A 17,884-nucleotide genomic window follows, 5' to 3' on the forward strand; every position below is an offset into this window, starting at 1 on the left:
AACTTATCTTTTTCTGCAGGGTGATAGAGGTGGGCCACTTACCACGAAAAACAACGTTGGAAAGGAAGAAAGGTGCTGCAGGTATATATGATTGCAGGGCTAGTGAAGTTCTGATTACCTTCAGCCATATTTCAACTCATATCGTGGATAAAAGGCCTTGCTGTTCCAGAAGCATGGAAAAAGGTCAACGTTCTTCCCGTTCATATAGTCTAAATACTAAACGCTGCGTGCAAGAAAGGCGTAGCTAAAGTAACATTTTACCCATGCAATTACGGAACTGTGGCTCAATCTCTGTGTGACGAAACTACGCATAATCTGTAAGACAGGGCTTGTGAAAGAGACAAAAGCAGAAATGTCGAGCGTTCGTCAAAATTGCCTGCACCCGAACGTCACCTAATTATAGGCAATCACAAAAATATGCGCTACAATTTAAACGAAGCATATCAATGCTCGAAGCACTGGTCAAGCGCACATCTATGTGCACTGATATTATTCATAAACACCCTGAAAATTCATTCTACAAATATTTATAGCATCAGACATTTAATCAATGCAGATGTCAGCTGATGTCAGCGAAAGACAGCGGATGTCTGACAACAATGATGGCGATGTACAGTCACAAAAACTTATAAACATGCAGAGTTAGTGCTTTAAATTCAGCCCTATTTAACGCTATTAAGCGCCATTAAGCGCATTCAGTCAAGAAAATACCTAATGTTCAGCGTTATTATTCGTTTGCGCTCGGCAGCAGCTATTTATGCATGGCGCGTAACTTGGCAACCTGAACTACCATGTACGTAGGCTTGCATGCGCTGTCTGTGCTCAAAATTAATGCGGACATCCGATGGGCAGCAATGTTCGCATCGTTTGCGCATCGCTCGCAATGGTAAATGCAGCTCATATTTTCCATACCAGTGCAGATGTTACAGCATATGGTGCTGCAGCTAACACTCCATTTTCGTAAACCTTTGATGAGAGTACATTTTCAATAAGGATATTCATTCATACGAAGATTCATGACTAGACGCGTCAGTCAGTAAAATTCTGATGAAGAAACACAAGAAGGCAGCTTGTCGACGGCTGGTACTTCATCAAAACGTACTAAAGCAATTCAACTTCTAGTGGACGTCTATTAAAGTAGATGTGTTCCTGAACGAGTTGTGTGAAAGAACGGGGAGGTTCAATGTGAAAAGTATGCCAATTACAATTCGTAATGGTTTCTGCTGCTTGCAGTCACTACCGCTCGAGCGCTGTGTGGCTTCGGCTGGCCCAATTTCTACGCTGTTTTCTTTGTAGATTTGTTCAATAAGGTATCATCATTATCACCACCATCATGATCATCACCATCACCATTATTATTATTATTATTATTATTATTATTATTATTATTAACCGTATAAGATGCTATCAGACTCACGCTGGGTCGCCTACATTTTATCTACGTCAACTAGTGGTTCGTGCAATATAGCTTTGTGACTGAGTGGTTTGTTCAGCAATTTCTTCGAATGGCGGCATGGAAATGCGAAGGCCAGTAGCGAACGAGTGAGGACTTGTCTCATTGTACTTCAGTCTTTGGTTCCGGCTCTAATATTGCATTAACATATATGTTGAACTTACTTAGCCAAAAGTCGCACGCTTTTGCTCGTCAGCTACGTCGCGCAGCAAGGCTTGTAGGATACACGTAAGGAAAGTCAGAATTCCTTGACATCGGTGAAGTTCTTTAGATAACGGTACCACTTAGAGCATCACTAAAATGGCATGCACCTTACACCCACTCAGCCAATGAATAAGGAGTGAGTGTTGCGTGTATATATATATATATATATATATATATATATATATATATATATATATATATATATATATATATATATATATATATATATATATATATATATATATATATATGCGTGTGTGTGGTATTAGTAAGGTCCAAAGTTGGGATACACGGGAGAGTTCGAATAGGTTAGTGTTAGCACATGCCACTGACGGCTTTCAGGAGGGTGTGAAACAGCCTTTCAACCGCAAGCATGGTGTACCACGCGACACCCGCAGATACGTTTACTGCACGTAAACCAGAATGTCGGTGGAGGAACGCCTGCCGAAGTGGTTCCCTTGGTAGAGAGAGAATAAACATTTTTATTGGGTGAATGCAGCTTTGGAGAGGCGTCCTCATTGCAGAATGCCTTGAGCTCGGGCCGCGTCCTGGGCTCGCGTTCGTGACTGATCTCGTTGGCGGCTTTTGATTGATGATCCGGAGCATAGCATTATGAATTCTGCGGCTAGCAAAGTTGCTGCACGCCTGTTGGGAGTCGGTCATTATGATTTCAACCTCTGTTTGGGAGAGCGCTAGGGCTATGGCCGCTTCCTCGGCTTGGAGGGGATTGTTTCGTGTGAGCGAAATGCTGCTCCGCTGTTCTTTTTGACGACTACGGTGGCTGTTGTGGCTGCGCATTTGGGGTAAGAAGCCTCGTCCGTGTAGGCTGTAGAGGGTAAAGTCCCGTATCACCTGTGTATGGCGAGGGCGCGGGCTTCCCTTCGCTCTGCGTGGTGCACTGGGTGCATATTGCGAGGTAGAGGACGTACGGTGGTGTTGCTCCGGATGGCATGGGGTAAGCTCACAGTCTGAGGCGGTGGATGGCTGAGAGCGGTGGAGAGCCTTTCTGATACCTGGCCCCCTTCGGTGGCATGCTCTCCTTTGCTGGGTTCGGCTTATCTCGGGAAGTGGTTACCTTGCAACTATTTCCAGGGAAAATAAACGGCCCTGTCGAAACTCCCCATAGCGCCGTAGCTAGTCGAAACAGATGTCAAACTGTTCTATCAACGAGAGAAAAAGCAGAACTTGATCGCAATCTAAAAAGAAAGAATGCAGGGTCAACAAGGTCGACATACCTTCGTTAGGAATATGATTTTAATAATATACGAAATGCGTGAGTATTGAACAAGAAACCGAGAGAGAAAGATAAATATAGATAACTATAATTAATATCTAATCATCTAATAATCTTAACAGCCATGCACCTCAGCCTCGTCTTTAGCAACGACGCTTGCGTGAATAATTATTTCTTTTCTTTAGTCATTATTTTGCTTATTATATGAACTCGATAATAAATTTAGGGTTAATTCGAAAATGTTATTTGTCACACGGCTGCTTACGGCGTGGCCATGTGAGCAACGTATCTTGAAAGCCATCGGCGACATGGCCAGAGTGCGTGCCCCCAAGGGTCTCATCTTCAAAGCAATCTGCGATGTTTGCTGAGCGTGCGTCGTCCTGGTTGCTTCGTATGCGCTGTGCCTTCAAGATTTCGTTTGCGTTTAAACGACAGATGCAAGAAGGTTAATTCGATTGCAGCTGCAGCCGCGATTCCTCACTCCAGAGTTTTGGCAGCAAGTTTCCCCGGTTATCGAGCGAGATGTGTTCATGTTTACTGTTGCGCGCGTGACAAGGTGCCTGTTAATTTAGTAAGTAAGCAAGTGTTTACAAGTTGATGCCGCCAAAAAAACTACTATCCTTACTTCACATAGCTATCTGGTAAGTTCCTATCGCAATCTATGCTATGCTTTTCGGGCGAAACTGCAACTTCTTGTTGTGCACAAAAGCACCGCATGTGGCAACTTTACATTGTCGATAAAGACTCCGTGCTTTAGAAGCCAGAGCGTACGCAATCGCACAATAGTGTAGCCATATATAAAGAAAAGATAAAGGAAAAGTCGAAGAGGCCATAGGATACCTTAGAAGAACACATTAAAAGAGCTACGTTATTTAGAGATGGCAGTGAGCCGACATATCTATGAGCTTCATGTCCTGATACATTGTTTGCTTACAGAGTGCAGAAGTGCACTCTTTACTTTTTTCTTGGTGCTACAGAAGTCGAATCCCTGGCGCCTGCTTCGCTTCCCAATGATGTGAGGAAGCTGCCTAGTGAGGACCTACATCAAGCATTGAAAATGCAGGGCAAGGAACAAAGCTTCACGAATAGTCTGAATTATGTAATGAAAAAAGTGCCACTGTTTGCTTTCTGAGAAATGCACTCATGTTACAGACTGTCTGTATTCTTCAAAAGGTTCTGTTGATCATAAGGTATAGGTGCAGCATCCTTTTCGGTATTGCTTTGGCGCTAGTTGCTAAGCCACAATAAAGTAGGATATATGAACGATCTCTTTCTACTCCGAACCTCTTTTAATTCGAAGTTCAAGGCTCAGATGGAAATGCGAGCGTGAATAGGATTGCCTTATAGGCAGCCTCAAGCAGGACGTATTCTGGGAACACACAAAAAAGAGTGTGGGATGACAAATGGCCTGATTCAGGACCTACCCCAGGTCGTACGACGCGCACTCTCCGTACAAAAATATAAAAAATGGTGGACGGGGAAGAAGTCGGTTGTAGGTTGCGCTTGAATGCTTTCTGGCATATGCCTGCTGCGTGTTCTTTTTTTTGTCTTGGACATCGCTTCGTGAATTGAAACAGTTGCTGTGAAATATTATTTATCTTGTTCAGCCCAGTGAATTCCGCTCCTCGCTTGACTCACCGTACTTCGCTTCATTATTCGATGGTGCTTCGCATGAAAGAGCCACTATGTTCTTTTTTAATTACTGTTTCTTTCGAGACAGCGATGGTTTAACGAGCGACACTGTCAATATTCCACGCATTACCTGGGAAAGAGTTTGCTCAGGTTTGTGGGCTAGAAAATAAAGAACAGCAACATAAGAGCATTATTTAAAGGCGGGCTCCTCAGAAGACTTTCAGTACAGTCAAGAGGCAGCACAGAATGCCGATCGTGTGGAGCAGAAGCAACGTGTGCGGAGACTCAAACACTCGCTCTACTTCAAAATGTTGGTTAATACTTGGGTTCTTCCTTTTCCTCGTGGATCCAATGACCGGAGAAAATGTAAGTTTCTTGCGGTGAACGTGGTGGTGGGTAAAATAATGTCCCAAACATTCGAATCACTATTTTATTTTTGGTTGCAGCGGTTCCGCAAATGGATGTGTAAACAAAAGTTGAAAAAGGAAGAGCCTGATGCCGTGATCATTTGCTATGTAAATCTCACCGTTCACACAAAACATGACACACTTAGAACTTGGTAACCCCGTAAGCTATAGCTGTTGTAGTTTCAAAACATGGTAAGCAATTATTAATCATCTTTTGTTGCTATGTTGTTAGAGCCATTGGACCACTGCCGCGTTAGAAGACAGACGTAGTCAGACAGTCAGTCAGACAGTCAGTCAGGCAGTTAAAGTGAAAGGCGAAATGAACGCATTGTGCGGATCAAATACCTAATGGTCAAGATTGTCCTTCACTTTCCTGAGACAGGAGCTGGCTAAAATTAAGCACAACTGCACATCGTGTATCGTTAATCTTGCGCTTCTACCAAGAATACTAAATAATGGTGTTCTTCTAACTTCTAGTGCACGAACACGATACGCTTTATTTCAGACACTCTGATTCAAAAAGCTTGTCAAAGTAAAAGGCAACTGCCTCCCTTAAACAATATTATGATGTTGCACCAATCTAAGCTCGAATATTTTTTGTAGCGGTTCTCATTAAATAGTCGGATAGCTTTCTTATTTTATTGTAATTGAATCGCATGAATAACAGGCCAAGGGTTACCCGAAATACGTCGCAAATGCAAAGGTATGGAATACGAAATTCTCTTGGGTAGGTAGCTACTTGCATAGGCGCATATTGGTGGTTTTCTGCCGCATAGAAATACACACGTCTAGGTTAAAACATTTGTTTTATTCATGTGAATACAATCGTGGTTTCACTTTCGGGACATAATTTAGGACCCAGACGATGAGTGTTATTTTCGTGTTTTTTTACTTCTGATAAACTTTAGTTAGCGAAGCGTAGAGCAATGTTGCTAGAATAATTCGTATAACAGTAATTTATAACGCAAAAGATGCATAACCTAGATAGTAAACTTAAGCGTTCAAAAAATACTTTTTTTACATTGCAGAAAATCGACGCCCGCCTCAATCGAAAAAGTAAGTGCTCGTTTTTTGGCATGACAACATACTGGCGAGTAACAGTTTTCCTCTTTGCTCGAATGAGTTCATGGCCATTTAAATGTAAAACATGGGAGATATTGAAGAGGCATGGATTGAATGTTATTTAGGTGTAATTCCTTATGAAATAATTAACCATGGTAGGGTGTCATGAGTAAGAATACTCTCGTACGAAATGGCCTGGCAGTGAAATGAATACAAATCTGCGAATTCCATACATATGAGTGAATTGTTCGTGAGCGACTCTTACGCTCAAGTTTACCTGAAAGGTTTTTGCTACATTTCTCCTACATGTTCACATCTATGTAGCCCAATGGTTCTCGGTCAGTGTATACCGTGTGGTTTCATTGTAACTCTTTTCTGCACACTGGCTGCTACACGTGCAGATATCTTCTCTCTCGTGCTTCTTTATTTGCGCACCTACCAATTGGAACATACCACATCTCGTAGATTGCCCAAGATTTTTCACAAACGCTGTGGCACATGCACGATTGCACGTACCCAGTGTTCCTTGTCGTCTCTACGGGCGCTCGCCCACTGGCACGCACACAATGTCCAAATTGTTCATCTTGTTCGGGCACATAACAAGTCACCCACGTCGTAATATCGGCGAAGCGCCTGCTTGTATAGCCGGCAGCAATGAGTCACCGCTGGTATGTTGGGGGTAAGAGGCAAAGAAATATTTGCCTTAAACTGAAACAAATATTTTTTGCAGGAATACTTGCATAAAGTGACCGGTTTAGGCGCAGAAGGATCAAGCCACTTTGTCAATATACAGCCTAAAGCAGCAAAAGTGCCCGTGCAGGTCGGAAATACGTTTAACGGCAGATGAAAAAGACTGCTACAACCTCACGCCATAAAGCCCAAAGCAATGTCTACTAACCCCGCCATTTAAGCGTAATGGGAACCCATTCGAAAGGAGCATGCTGTGGCACATGCACGCTGCGTTACGAGCTGCTACGTTACGCTGCCCTATAGGCCTGGCTGCGACAAGCGAAAATCGAGATTCTTCTGGTTTAACTGCCAAAACTACGGAATGAATAGGAACCACGCCGTAGCATGCATGCTTTCAATGCGGGCCCTCAACGCAAGGTATACAGTGGCGCTTTTGCTTTTTAATCAAAACGCGAGTGGCGTGGCCAGGATTCAATTCAACGTCATCGGGCTTAATAGCTCAAGACCAAAGCCGCTAAGCCACCACGGCAGATGACAAGCAATAATATTGACCTTGTTTCGAAACAAAGTACAACACCACAAAAAAATCATGTTTAATATGGCCGCAAAGCTGCGATTTATTGTTTTGCTATGATAATTTTTGAGAAAATGTTCGACACGACGGGTGATCGCAAATGGGCTGTTAAATGCGTTGCACATTAGGTTGCAATGTGGAGCGGAATACCTATGTTGTATCTGACACCTCAAATTTTGACGTATTTTAGGTGAGCGTGAAAGCTTCAAACTTCAAGACACTGATTCAAAATCGTAAACCTTGTCGCAACGCCCACACCGCGTATTGTGTTGCGAATGATTATACAAATCAGGTATATGCTAATAATGGGTTGCTACAATAATTTGTACTGTACTCAAGCAAACATGTCATGGCGTTTGCATGAATTTACCATTCTTCAAAGCTATTATTAGCTCAATAGTTGACATAATTATTCAAATTTTGTAGCTCTAGTTTTTATTCATGGGTAATTGTAATCGTAACTAGCACGGGGTAAACAAGGCGACTGCAGCTCTTCAAGTTTTCACAGAAAAATAAAAAATAAAATATGTTAGGTTGACAAACATTTTCACTGGACATCATGCTATATCTGAGGTGTTACGTTTGGCGCAGGGCTAATGTGCTCTTTTCTGTTACAGCTATATTTTTTCAACTTTACTATAGAAAAAGCCTACACGCCTGAAAAATATCATCAAAGCATCTTTCCAGTGAAAATTTTAATCAATAGGGCAATGATGAATATGTGTCTTTTTTATACTTGCAGCATTTCTTCCAATTCTCCTCATTCAAGCGATATTATGATGCGAATGGTAATAAGATGGGAACTTATAAACCGCAACATAAAACTCTTTTCACGGCTACATGCATTATCTGCACAGTAGTGAATGGTGTAATACTTATTGGTGTTCGTTGAAGCGTAAGCAGATAGCACAAAACCAAGAAGTTTATGAAACCGTTTCAGTGGCATATAAATGACAATCGCACTGTGCGAACACAACACTTAAACATCGAACTAAAGCGGTGGTTTACCTAACCCGCCTGTAAAAACGAAAAGCTGCCATTTGGCAATACTGTTACTGCTTCATACAAATAGAACTGTGGGACGTTTTCTTCAGAGGTGGGATAATAAAAATATTTTCGAATGCGGAACAATTACGTACAATTAGCGTCAGGGCAAGGATTCACGAACATTTCTTTCGCTAAACTTTTTCGTAAGTGAGAAAGCGGCCGGTGAATTTACAAGGTGCACTTGCGAAATGAAGGGCTTATGCATTCGCCCACAAATGTTTCCTTCAACAAAAAGTAGACACGCAAAAAGTGAGAGCAGGGACATTCATAACGGCAATATTTGTGGCCCTGTCTGCACAGGTTAGTGCAAAAAATATAGTTAGTTAGCTGTCAGATAAACAGAGGTCAACATTTTATGTTTTACATAAAGCGAGGTCAACATTATGCCACTAAATCAAGTGGTAAAGCAGCGTTCAGCATATGTGAGCCTTTCAGGAATGAATAGCTAATGTACGACTAGCCTTGCAAAAACTTTAGATAAATGGTTGCCGAATTAAAATCCTTCCATTTCCAAAAACAGCATCACAAATCAAAGTGGGCTTTTAGTCTACCGCAGCAAAGCTGAAGACAAACGTTTTATAATCTATTTTATATGCATCGCTTCAACATTGTTTTTGTTGTTTCACGCCTGAGAGGCTGCTCCTTATTTGTTTGACAGACACTAAACAGCAGAAATTTTTAACAGAAGGTTCTCGCAAACGTTTTGGTTAGTTTTCAGTACTCCAAAATATTAAACTGTTTCTTCTTGATTACATTTCTTTATTCAAGTCCAAAACTACTGACATCCTATAAACTCAAGTTATATAAGCCCATAGGAAGCAGTATTCTCGGTTTATAAAATTCCTGAATATCAGTTCAATATAGGCTGACTCAACAAGCAAACGAGTACAGCGGTCATTTCTGAGCGAACGCAAAAGTTACTCTGTGAAAGGGCTTCGCCGGTATTACAATGCTTGAACTCAGATCAAGCCGCGTTCTTCTGCATTGGGAGAATGCCACCTGAAATAGCAGTGTGTCTAGCGATAAATATGTTAGTAATACATGGCAATTAATCTCATTTGCGGTGTTCATGCCGATTACATCACAAGCATTGCTAATATAACATTAGGTTACTTGCAGCACGATTATATTTTCACTTCTAAAATTGTTGCTTTATAAAGCACTAACAAGCCGGAAACTAGATAATGTATCGGCAACTTCTGATCCATGTGATGACACTGATGCGGCCACGCTGTGCGCATTAGTGGCGTGAAAACTTTTCTCGCATTTCCCTGAGTTACCACCGCAATATACCTAGATGAATACGGTCTCATCAATATTACGATCACCCTCTACAGCGATAGGATTTCATTCTTCGACCCCCATGCGTTTTACGTTGCATTGATGTTCGTCATAAGGGGAAAGTATTGTTTTGTAACGTGAAAATTATTTCAATGCATTTTCTTCCCCACAGATCATACGAATAGAAGCTCCTCCATGCTGACATTGTAAAAATGAAGGACTACTATGCCCTGCAGCAAGCGTTGGCTAACATTGTATAAAAAGCCATTATTTGCACTGCGTACAACTTCAGTTAAGCCAAAAAGTTTCACTTTAGCTGATTAACTAAAATAGAAGTAGAAGCGAAGCGTTTTTATATATTCAAACGTAAAGCCAGTTTCACTGTTCCTTGTTTATTTTTCATAATCGCTACCTCCGATGTGTACTAAATAAATTGAGAACGGCAATAACTTTCTTACTTAGTCACTCCCACTTTTGTTTAGAAGATATTTGGATTTTCAGCTTTTTTTTTGCAGGGCAACCAAGAAGATAGTGCAGTATAGAAATGCGCAATCTAAGAATAGTTGTGCAACCAAGAACAGACAGCACAAATCAGAAATTCGATCGGACACGTGCTCATTTACAGAGACAGAAGTATTCTGCCACAATGAAGACTGGCATGTCATGCTCAGGTGCTTGCCTCTCACCGCAAAATTCCCAGCAAGCCCATCGTTGCGTTGAAGTCTTTGCAAGCGATAGCTTGTGTGTTACGGGAAGAGACGCGTTGCAGAATTCAGTGAGCAATGGGCCCGTCATCCACCATGGTGGACTTTGCAGAGAAGGCGGTACTTTTAGTCAGCAGTAAGACGAGTTGGACCTTGCAGAAACCCGTCACATCGTATTGATTCGATGAGACGCTCATCAAATTTCACCCTGTTGCCGAAGGACGGCCCACAGCCACTGCGGGAGATTGGCCTAGCAGCATGCAATTTCATATGATTAAAGCCGGAATGAAACTAAGCATATAAGACCGCAGTTTTGGGGACAAAACCTCCCGCAACTTGTTCATCGCTGTGTAGAAGATGAGCGTCCTACTTTTTTAATATTAAATTACTGTTATGCGAGGCGCGTAACGTCTCAAGCGCTGGCTTGAACGAGTTCATTCCGTTCATAACGAGTTCATTCCGTTCATGCTTTGTATGGGATGCACGAAGCGTAATCCCCGTCCAACACAGTATTCCTGATTCTGGCCTCCAAGACGTATATACAGACGCTCTGAGAAACTCCCCTGAGCGCTAAACATTAAACTGCACGCCCACCACTGTCGTTCCGCGATGTCTTATGGGTCAGCGCATTCGACTCACAAATACGACATACTGATTGTCATGGTGTGATAAGTGAAATGCACGAGACCAAGTGCAGTGTTTCGCAAGAAGAAAGTGGACAACCAGGACTGCAAAAAAGAAAAAGCAAATGAGCCAATCGCTGCAATCCGCGGAGATGAAGACAAACAATCGTTCAAAAACATGTAACTTCGGAGAGGACCAATCCTACGTAACCATGAAGGGACAAAATATATATATATATATATATATATATATATATATATATATATATATATGCGATGGGCCTCGGTAGAAAGCGGCGGAGTTCGAGAAAGCGACACAAGCAAGAGGTCGGCCACCGGTACGCTACTGGGAGTGGAAGATGGGCTGTCAGGCTTTCCACGTACGCCTCCATAGGCTCACCCCACCGGAAAAACTATTGGAGAGCCAGCCACTACGTCCCTGATCTTCCCTTTTTAAGCCACAATACCTTGAGGTATGTGGATGCCTGCGCATTTTGGTAGAACGTGAGCAGCCGAGCTACGGTCCCGAGCTCACATGCAGCCGCCTGTGCAGGACGTCCTGTTCACATGCTGCGTAACCCTGAAGGTTTCTCGTGTGCTGCCTCTTTCTTCTCGGTTAGACGGAACAACTGCGCTGTAGGCATCGGCGGCTCGTCGCACCTGCCCATCACTGCCTTGGTGAGGTCTTCGCAGCTTCCCGCATTGTCTTACGCCCCATGCCATCGAAGGGCGAACTGTTGTTGGCTTCACTAAAACACACTCTCACAGCTTTGTTCGACGCCGTTGTTTTCTCCTTTTTTGCTAATGTCACTTGAAAACGTATCGTGCTGTTAACTGTTGTGCCAGGTGTCTGTTAGCTACTTCCCATTTCCTCTACGTATTAAATATCTTGACGTCATCGCGTACAAACGATTTGTTGTTTTTGGATACACAGGCCTAATGGCTCAACGACATGCCGAAAAATGCAATCAATACCCTGCATCACTTTCGGGTTCAATTTACAGTCGAGGCGCTTGTGCATTGCTCATTTCCTCACGCCGTCGTGATGGTGAAGGTATATATAACGACGAGAAAAGCCATCGGTGTGCATGTCGAGTGTGACGACGACAGTTGTCGTTAGCGTCACAAAAGTGGGTGGACGAATAGGACAAAATAAAAAAAAAACGGGCAGACGGGGGGATGTAAAAGGTTAACAATATTTCAAGCTGTTAACTGCTGTTGCAGTAACGTATGGACCACACTGACAATGAATGGCTGTCTAACCATGCGGGCCAATCCAGAAGGTGGTGCAGCCTAAAAATATGGGCCCTTGCTGAAAGAATATATCGTATAAAATTTTTGTTCCTCCAAAAGGTAGTGCCGTGTACAAATATGGGCAGCCTACACGGCTATATGGATGGTCAGAATGGCGGCAGACCCTGGAGGTCGTGTAGTTTTCTTGCGCGGGCTATTCTCCAGTGGTTATATGGGTGTATATCACAAGTAGTCGACTATAAAGAATATGGAGCCTGCGTGATATTCCTCCTGTTCCCCTCACGCGATGCGAGACCCCATGGAGTACCACGCCTTAATTCCGTGCCATACACCCGCCTAAATTGCTGAGGAAGGCTTTGTCTTTGATAAATTTCAACGAAAGATCGAATCGCCATGCACAGTTTTTTGAATAGATATACTTTCAGGAATGGTATTTTCATATTTTCAATGTGCTAAAACGTTTGCTCTGAAGAAAGCAAGTATTTCTTCTTAATTTATTGTATGTAGGGAATTCGTTCAGACTTCGTAAGTATATTTCAAACATTCTGAGCACTTTCATTTATGACACCTAAAGTGAAATTTGGTTTGCCTCATCATTTCGAACTATGTCTCATCTATAATGCTGCTTACTGTTCTCTGCTGCAACGCAGTTGCCTTCTCTGTGTCGAACAACGCTATGGTGTTGTCTCAAACTCTTTGCTAGACTGGCAGAAGAGGGATTGGCAATGTATATGCGAACATTGCTCTCATATCTCCAATAATGCGCAGGTTGCGGTTTGTCCCAAGCCACTGGCAGGGTTTTCAATGGCGATCCCATAAGCAGGACGCAAATTCCTTGGATAGTAAGTCCACCTTCAACAGCTTTGCCCACTACATATGCCAATCAGTTTACGCAAGAATTTTGTCCACATTTACAATTTTTCCGCTTTCTAAGCAGTCAGAGTTGTGCTATATGAACCCTTATAAGTCAGTTGAAAGCCGGGATTGCTTGATTGACTAGTGCATGAAATAATTCTAGAAGAACCGATGTGCCAACAAACTTAGACGTCCGTGGAGTTACCACTAAATATATTCAGCCATATACCGTATTGCAACCGCCGAAACGCGTTATATCTGAAGCGTGTATGGTGTATTCCCTTGTGCATGCCTCTGGACACCATGCGCCATCCAGCGACGCGGCCACGAAGTACGCGCGTGGGGCGTGTTAGGAGGCATAAGCATACAACTCTGTCTTGGTATAAATGGCGCCTGTTGGATTCCGCCCCGCACTGGAGGCAAGTTAGAGATTTATTTGTCACTGAAGAGGGGCGCGTACCCGCTTCCGCACACAGAGTGACTAAAATTGGCCTAAAAAAGCTCATCTGAATACGTAAGAGTTCCCAAGCACACACAGAAGGGACCAAATTCATGCCGATGACGGGTTCTGAACTCTCTGCTCGGAAAACAGAAGGCTCATGATGCACATATTACCCCATGTACTATCGTGCGCCTCATGTTGGTATTTGTGAGAAAGAAACTTGAATGTGGACGTTGATAGATAGATAGATAGATAGATAGATAGATAGATAGATAGATAGATAGATAGATAGATAGATAGATAGATAGATAGATAGATAGATAGATAGATAGATAGATAGATAGATAGATAGATAGATAGATAGATAGATAGATAGATAGATAGATAGATAGATAGATAGATAGATAGATAGATAGATAGATAGATAGATAGATAGATAGATAGATAGATAGATAGATAGATAGATAGATAGATAGATAGATAGATAGATAGATAGATAGATAGATAGATAGAAGTGGATGAAATGTTCTAGAAACGCTGGTTGCAATAAAATAATACTATTTAACAGCGATAGAGGACAATCCTCATTGAGATCAAGTATGTTTCATCTCGCTAAATCAATGACAGATGGCAAATGAGTCGTAGAACGTAACTGCATTCCGAGTAATTTGCAGATCATTTTCTCGCTACAAGCAGCTGGCCTACGGTGACAGAAAAAACGGTTATTACCTCGCATCTGCTATGCTGTAATCTGATGCTGCAGGTTAGTGTAAGATGACTAATAAAATGCACAGGAACATGACAGCAACCCTTGCTATACCCGGCGTGGTTGCTCATTGGCTATGGTGTTGGGCTGCTGAGCACAAGGTCGCGGGATTGAATCCCGGCCACGACGGCGGCATTTGGAAGGGAGAAATGTGAAAACACCCGTGTTCTTTGATTTAGGTACATGTTAAAGAAGTCCAGGTGGTCGAATTTCACGGAGTCCTACTCCACGGCCTGCCTCATAATCGAAAAAGTGGTTTTGGCCCATAAGACCCCAAAATTGAGTTTTATTTTAACCATGACTATGGAACTATACAATAAAGAGAACCAGGGGCCTGATTTTCGGTAATGGCAAGTAATCGAAACAATTAATGAAGTCGTGGAAGCCACGCGGAAATTCGAAATTATCACCGAAATGAAAACAAAACTGGGCTAAAAAACAATTTGCCGCTGTTGGCAGCCGAACCAAGAACCCAGGCATGACGCCTGTATTGCACTACCGATTGTTCTGCGCAGGTAGTTGCTTCGACACCCCTATTCTTGGTTATTTCCTTCAATTAAAAACTGCAGATTATATCACCTATACCTCTCTCGGCTCCATATGGTTTCGATGAACAAAAATTGCTCTTCGTGCTTTTTGGGTTAATTAGACAGCGAGGTGTCTTTATTCCGCCAACCTTGTTGCCCTCAAGTGTCGTAAAAGGGCTCATTGGTCTGCTGCCTGCTCACGCATTCCGTTTGCGTTCAGTTGCGCTTCACGCGATTAGCCTAAGCCGCGCCCATGGGCACGGCTGACGACGTCGGCGCGGCCTAGGCCAATCGCATGAGGCGAAACTGAACGCAAAATGACAGCGCGTTCTGAACAACGATTTCTGATCGCGCCCATGGTGTGTCGCTACAGAGCTTGAATACTATAATGAGATGACGTCGACACTGAATGTGAGACGGGTTCTGCGGGAATGTGAGGAGAAATATTACCTTTAAAGATGCCGATCAAGCTTCCGTGTACTAGGCATCGCAAAAACGCTGCTTTTGAGAAGCATTTCCTTAAGCTTGTCCGAAGGCGCTCTCAAGCACGTGTTTTATAGCGTTTGTCTTGCAGTCGTTTATCCTTTATTGTATGAGAAAAACAAAATCCAATTTCGTTTTATTCACACAGCGATGTAGTTTTGCAAGCCTGTTGCTCAGGCAATTGACTTGAAAGACAATATTATTACTAAAGTGGGCTCAGTTGTTTTACAAAATTTCCGGCAGTATGCCCCACGAGAGTAGCCTTTTGGTCGATATGAACTTTATGTGGCCCAAACTATGACATCGGAATACATGTCCTACAAAAAGGAGCCCTGTCTATTAGTGCTTTTGTTTTGTTCCAACAGTTTTCAGAAAGTAATGTATCTATACAGTGATGGTTATCTAGACATGTTTAGAAGCCCTGCAGTGTTATGTTATAATATATTTGTTTTCATTCACTCAATATAACACTCAAAGAATGAGCGCTTACCGCAGAAACATCCCGAGAATAGGATACGTATCATTCGTGATGTTAAACGCAGTCTTCCCTCATTTATGCATTCAGCTGCAATTCTATATACCGTGCAAACAAATCGCAAGACATATGCATCTGATGATACTTGAGTATTCCTTTTAAGCGAAATTCTAGACGGGTGTTATGGAATATGGCCAATCAAGTTGCCATTGTGCCATTCGGAGCACCTGATGGCTAGAAATGTGGGATGGTCAGGCCCATCAATTTTTTTTAAGTTTTGCTGCTATTTGGCAGATTCACTTTTTTTTCGCAATTCCGCCACAATGCAAAATATCTAAAAATTAACTTGTCTTTTTCTCAGGTACAGATAGACATACATCTTCGAGGCACGGATACTGGCAGTCTGTGCGGTGGAAGCATCATTACACGCAATGTCGTGATGACTGCAGCACATTGTATACCTCACGGGTGCGTATTGCTTTGAAACTTCATCTGTCTTGACTTCAGATTTCGGAACGCTTTAGTTAGCTATAATTGTGCTATGTATATAAGTCACAAAAGATGCAGGCTTGTGTGAAGTAAAGACGAATGATGCTTTGTGCTTCAGATGTTTGTACTGCAAACTCGTGCGCAGACGCTGTATGATGACTCTCGAGCTTAAGTAGAGCATAATTTGCGGTATTTGAATTACGTAATCATCAAAGAACAGCCTCCAGGCACTTCAAAAATAATTGTATTTTATTGCTATGTGTATATGTTAACTGATTAAGAAAAAATGCATCATAAGTATACTGGATAAATTATTAATCGAGATTAAATACAGCGTAGAAAACAATGGAAAGAACAATATACATCCTAATCAGTGCCTCTTTCCTCCACAATCTTTCATTTCTTGATCCGCTTGTGTGGTCCTAATAACGGTGGGAATGCTTCAAATATGGATAGGCGAGCGGTGAAATCTCTGCCACAAAACTGGTTCTGCATGATAGCTCTCTAGCGTCCTGAACATTTATTTATGAATCCTCATGTTATTTAACCTCAGAGCTTCCAACATGGAAGATAGAGAGGAGAGGATAAGATGCAAGCACCAAGAATAGTGCGCAGTCTTTGTGAAAAGTATACGGGCTAGTCTGCGCGATCACCATACATGGCTTTAGGCTTTGCGCGGTTGAAGATCCTTATCGCTGGATGGTGAGAAGGGAGGTTCTGTTTATTCTCACTTATGGAATGCCACGCGAATTTTCGTAAACAGCCCCTTAGTCAGCTTCGTAGTCGCAGTAAATGTAGCCCGTTTAGTTTTGGGAAATGATGGACATAGGAAAAATAAACCGCGGAACAAGGGCAGTAACAAATATTTCCAGAAACATAAAACTTTGGTACGTCGTTATCATGATCATCAGAAGCAGCAGCAACAGCCTATATTTATGTCCAGTGCAGTGCGAAGCCCTCTCCCTGCGTTCCCCAATTACCCCTGTCCAGCGCCAACGCATTCCAAATAGCACCCGCAAATTTCCTAATTTCACCCCCCCCCCCCTAGAATTTTGCCATCCTCGGCTGCGCTTCCCTTCTCTAGGCGCCCATTCTGTAACTCTACGGGTCCACCGGTTATCCATCCTACCCATGCATGGCCAGCCCAGTTCAGCTTTTTTCTCTTAATTTCAATTCGAATATCGGCTATTCCAGTTTGCTCTCTAATCGATGCCGCTCCCTTCCTGAATGTCAATGTGTTACGCCCAACCATTCTTGTTCTATCATTCTTTCCATGGTCCTTAACTTGGTCTCGAGCTCCTTCTTCAAAGTCGAAGTTGTAAACAAAAAAATGAATAATGGGGTTTTACGTGCCAAAACCAATTTCCGATTAAGAGGCACACCGTACTGGAGGACTCCGGAAATTCCTACCACCTGTTGTTGTTTAACGTGCACCTAAATGTAAGTAGACGGGTGTTTTCGCATTTCGCCCCCAACAAAATCCGGCCGCCGTTGCCGCGATTTGATCCCGCGACCTCGTGCTCAGCAGCCCAACACCATAGCCACTGGGCAACTACGGCGGGTGACCTTGAAGTTTCTGCCCCATATGTTAGCATCGGCAGAATGTAGTGATTGTACAGCTTTATATTCATTGATAGTGGTAAGCTCCCAGTCTGCATCTGACAATGTCTACAGCATGCACT

The 17,884-nt window shown here is 42.7% G+C and overlaps 2 protein-coding genes across 4 annotated transcripts in view; one reads left to right on the forward strand and one right to left on the reverse strand.

Moving 5' to 3' along the window:
* LOC135912124 (trypsin-like) overlaps positions 1-17,884 on the reverse strand; it is a 339,009-nt gene that overhangs the window by 286,456 nt on the left and 34,669 nt on the right. The gene's annotated exons all lie outside the window — the stretch shown is intronic.
* LOC135912123 (CLIP domain-containing serine protease B15-like) overlaps positions 4,728-17,884 on the forward strand; it is a 32,698-nt gene continuing 19,541 nt past the window's right edge. Inside the window, exons 1-4 of the mRNA XM_065444506.2 lie at positions 4,728-4,889; positions 5,959-5,986; positions 12,934-13,007; positions 16,075-16,181. Coding sequence (XP_065300578.1) covers positions 4,770-4,889; positions 5,959-5,986; positions 12,934-13,007; positions 16,075-16,181 — 329 coding nt within the window. The 5' untranslated portion in view covers positions 4,728-4,769. The remainder of the gene's footprint in view (positions 4,890-5,958; positions 5,987-12,933; positions 13,008-16,074; positions 16,182-17,884) is intronic.

Source organism: Dermacentor albipictus, chromosome 10 (assembly GCF_038994185.2).
Source record: "Dermacentor albipictus isolate Rhodes 1998 colony chromosome 10, USDA_Dalb.pri_finalv2, whole genome shotgun sequence".
Taxonomy (NCBI): Eukaryota; Metazoa; Arthropoda; class Arachnida; order Ixodida; family Ixodidae; genus Dermacentor; species Dermacentor albipictus.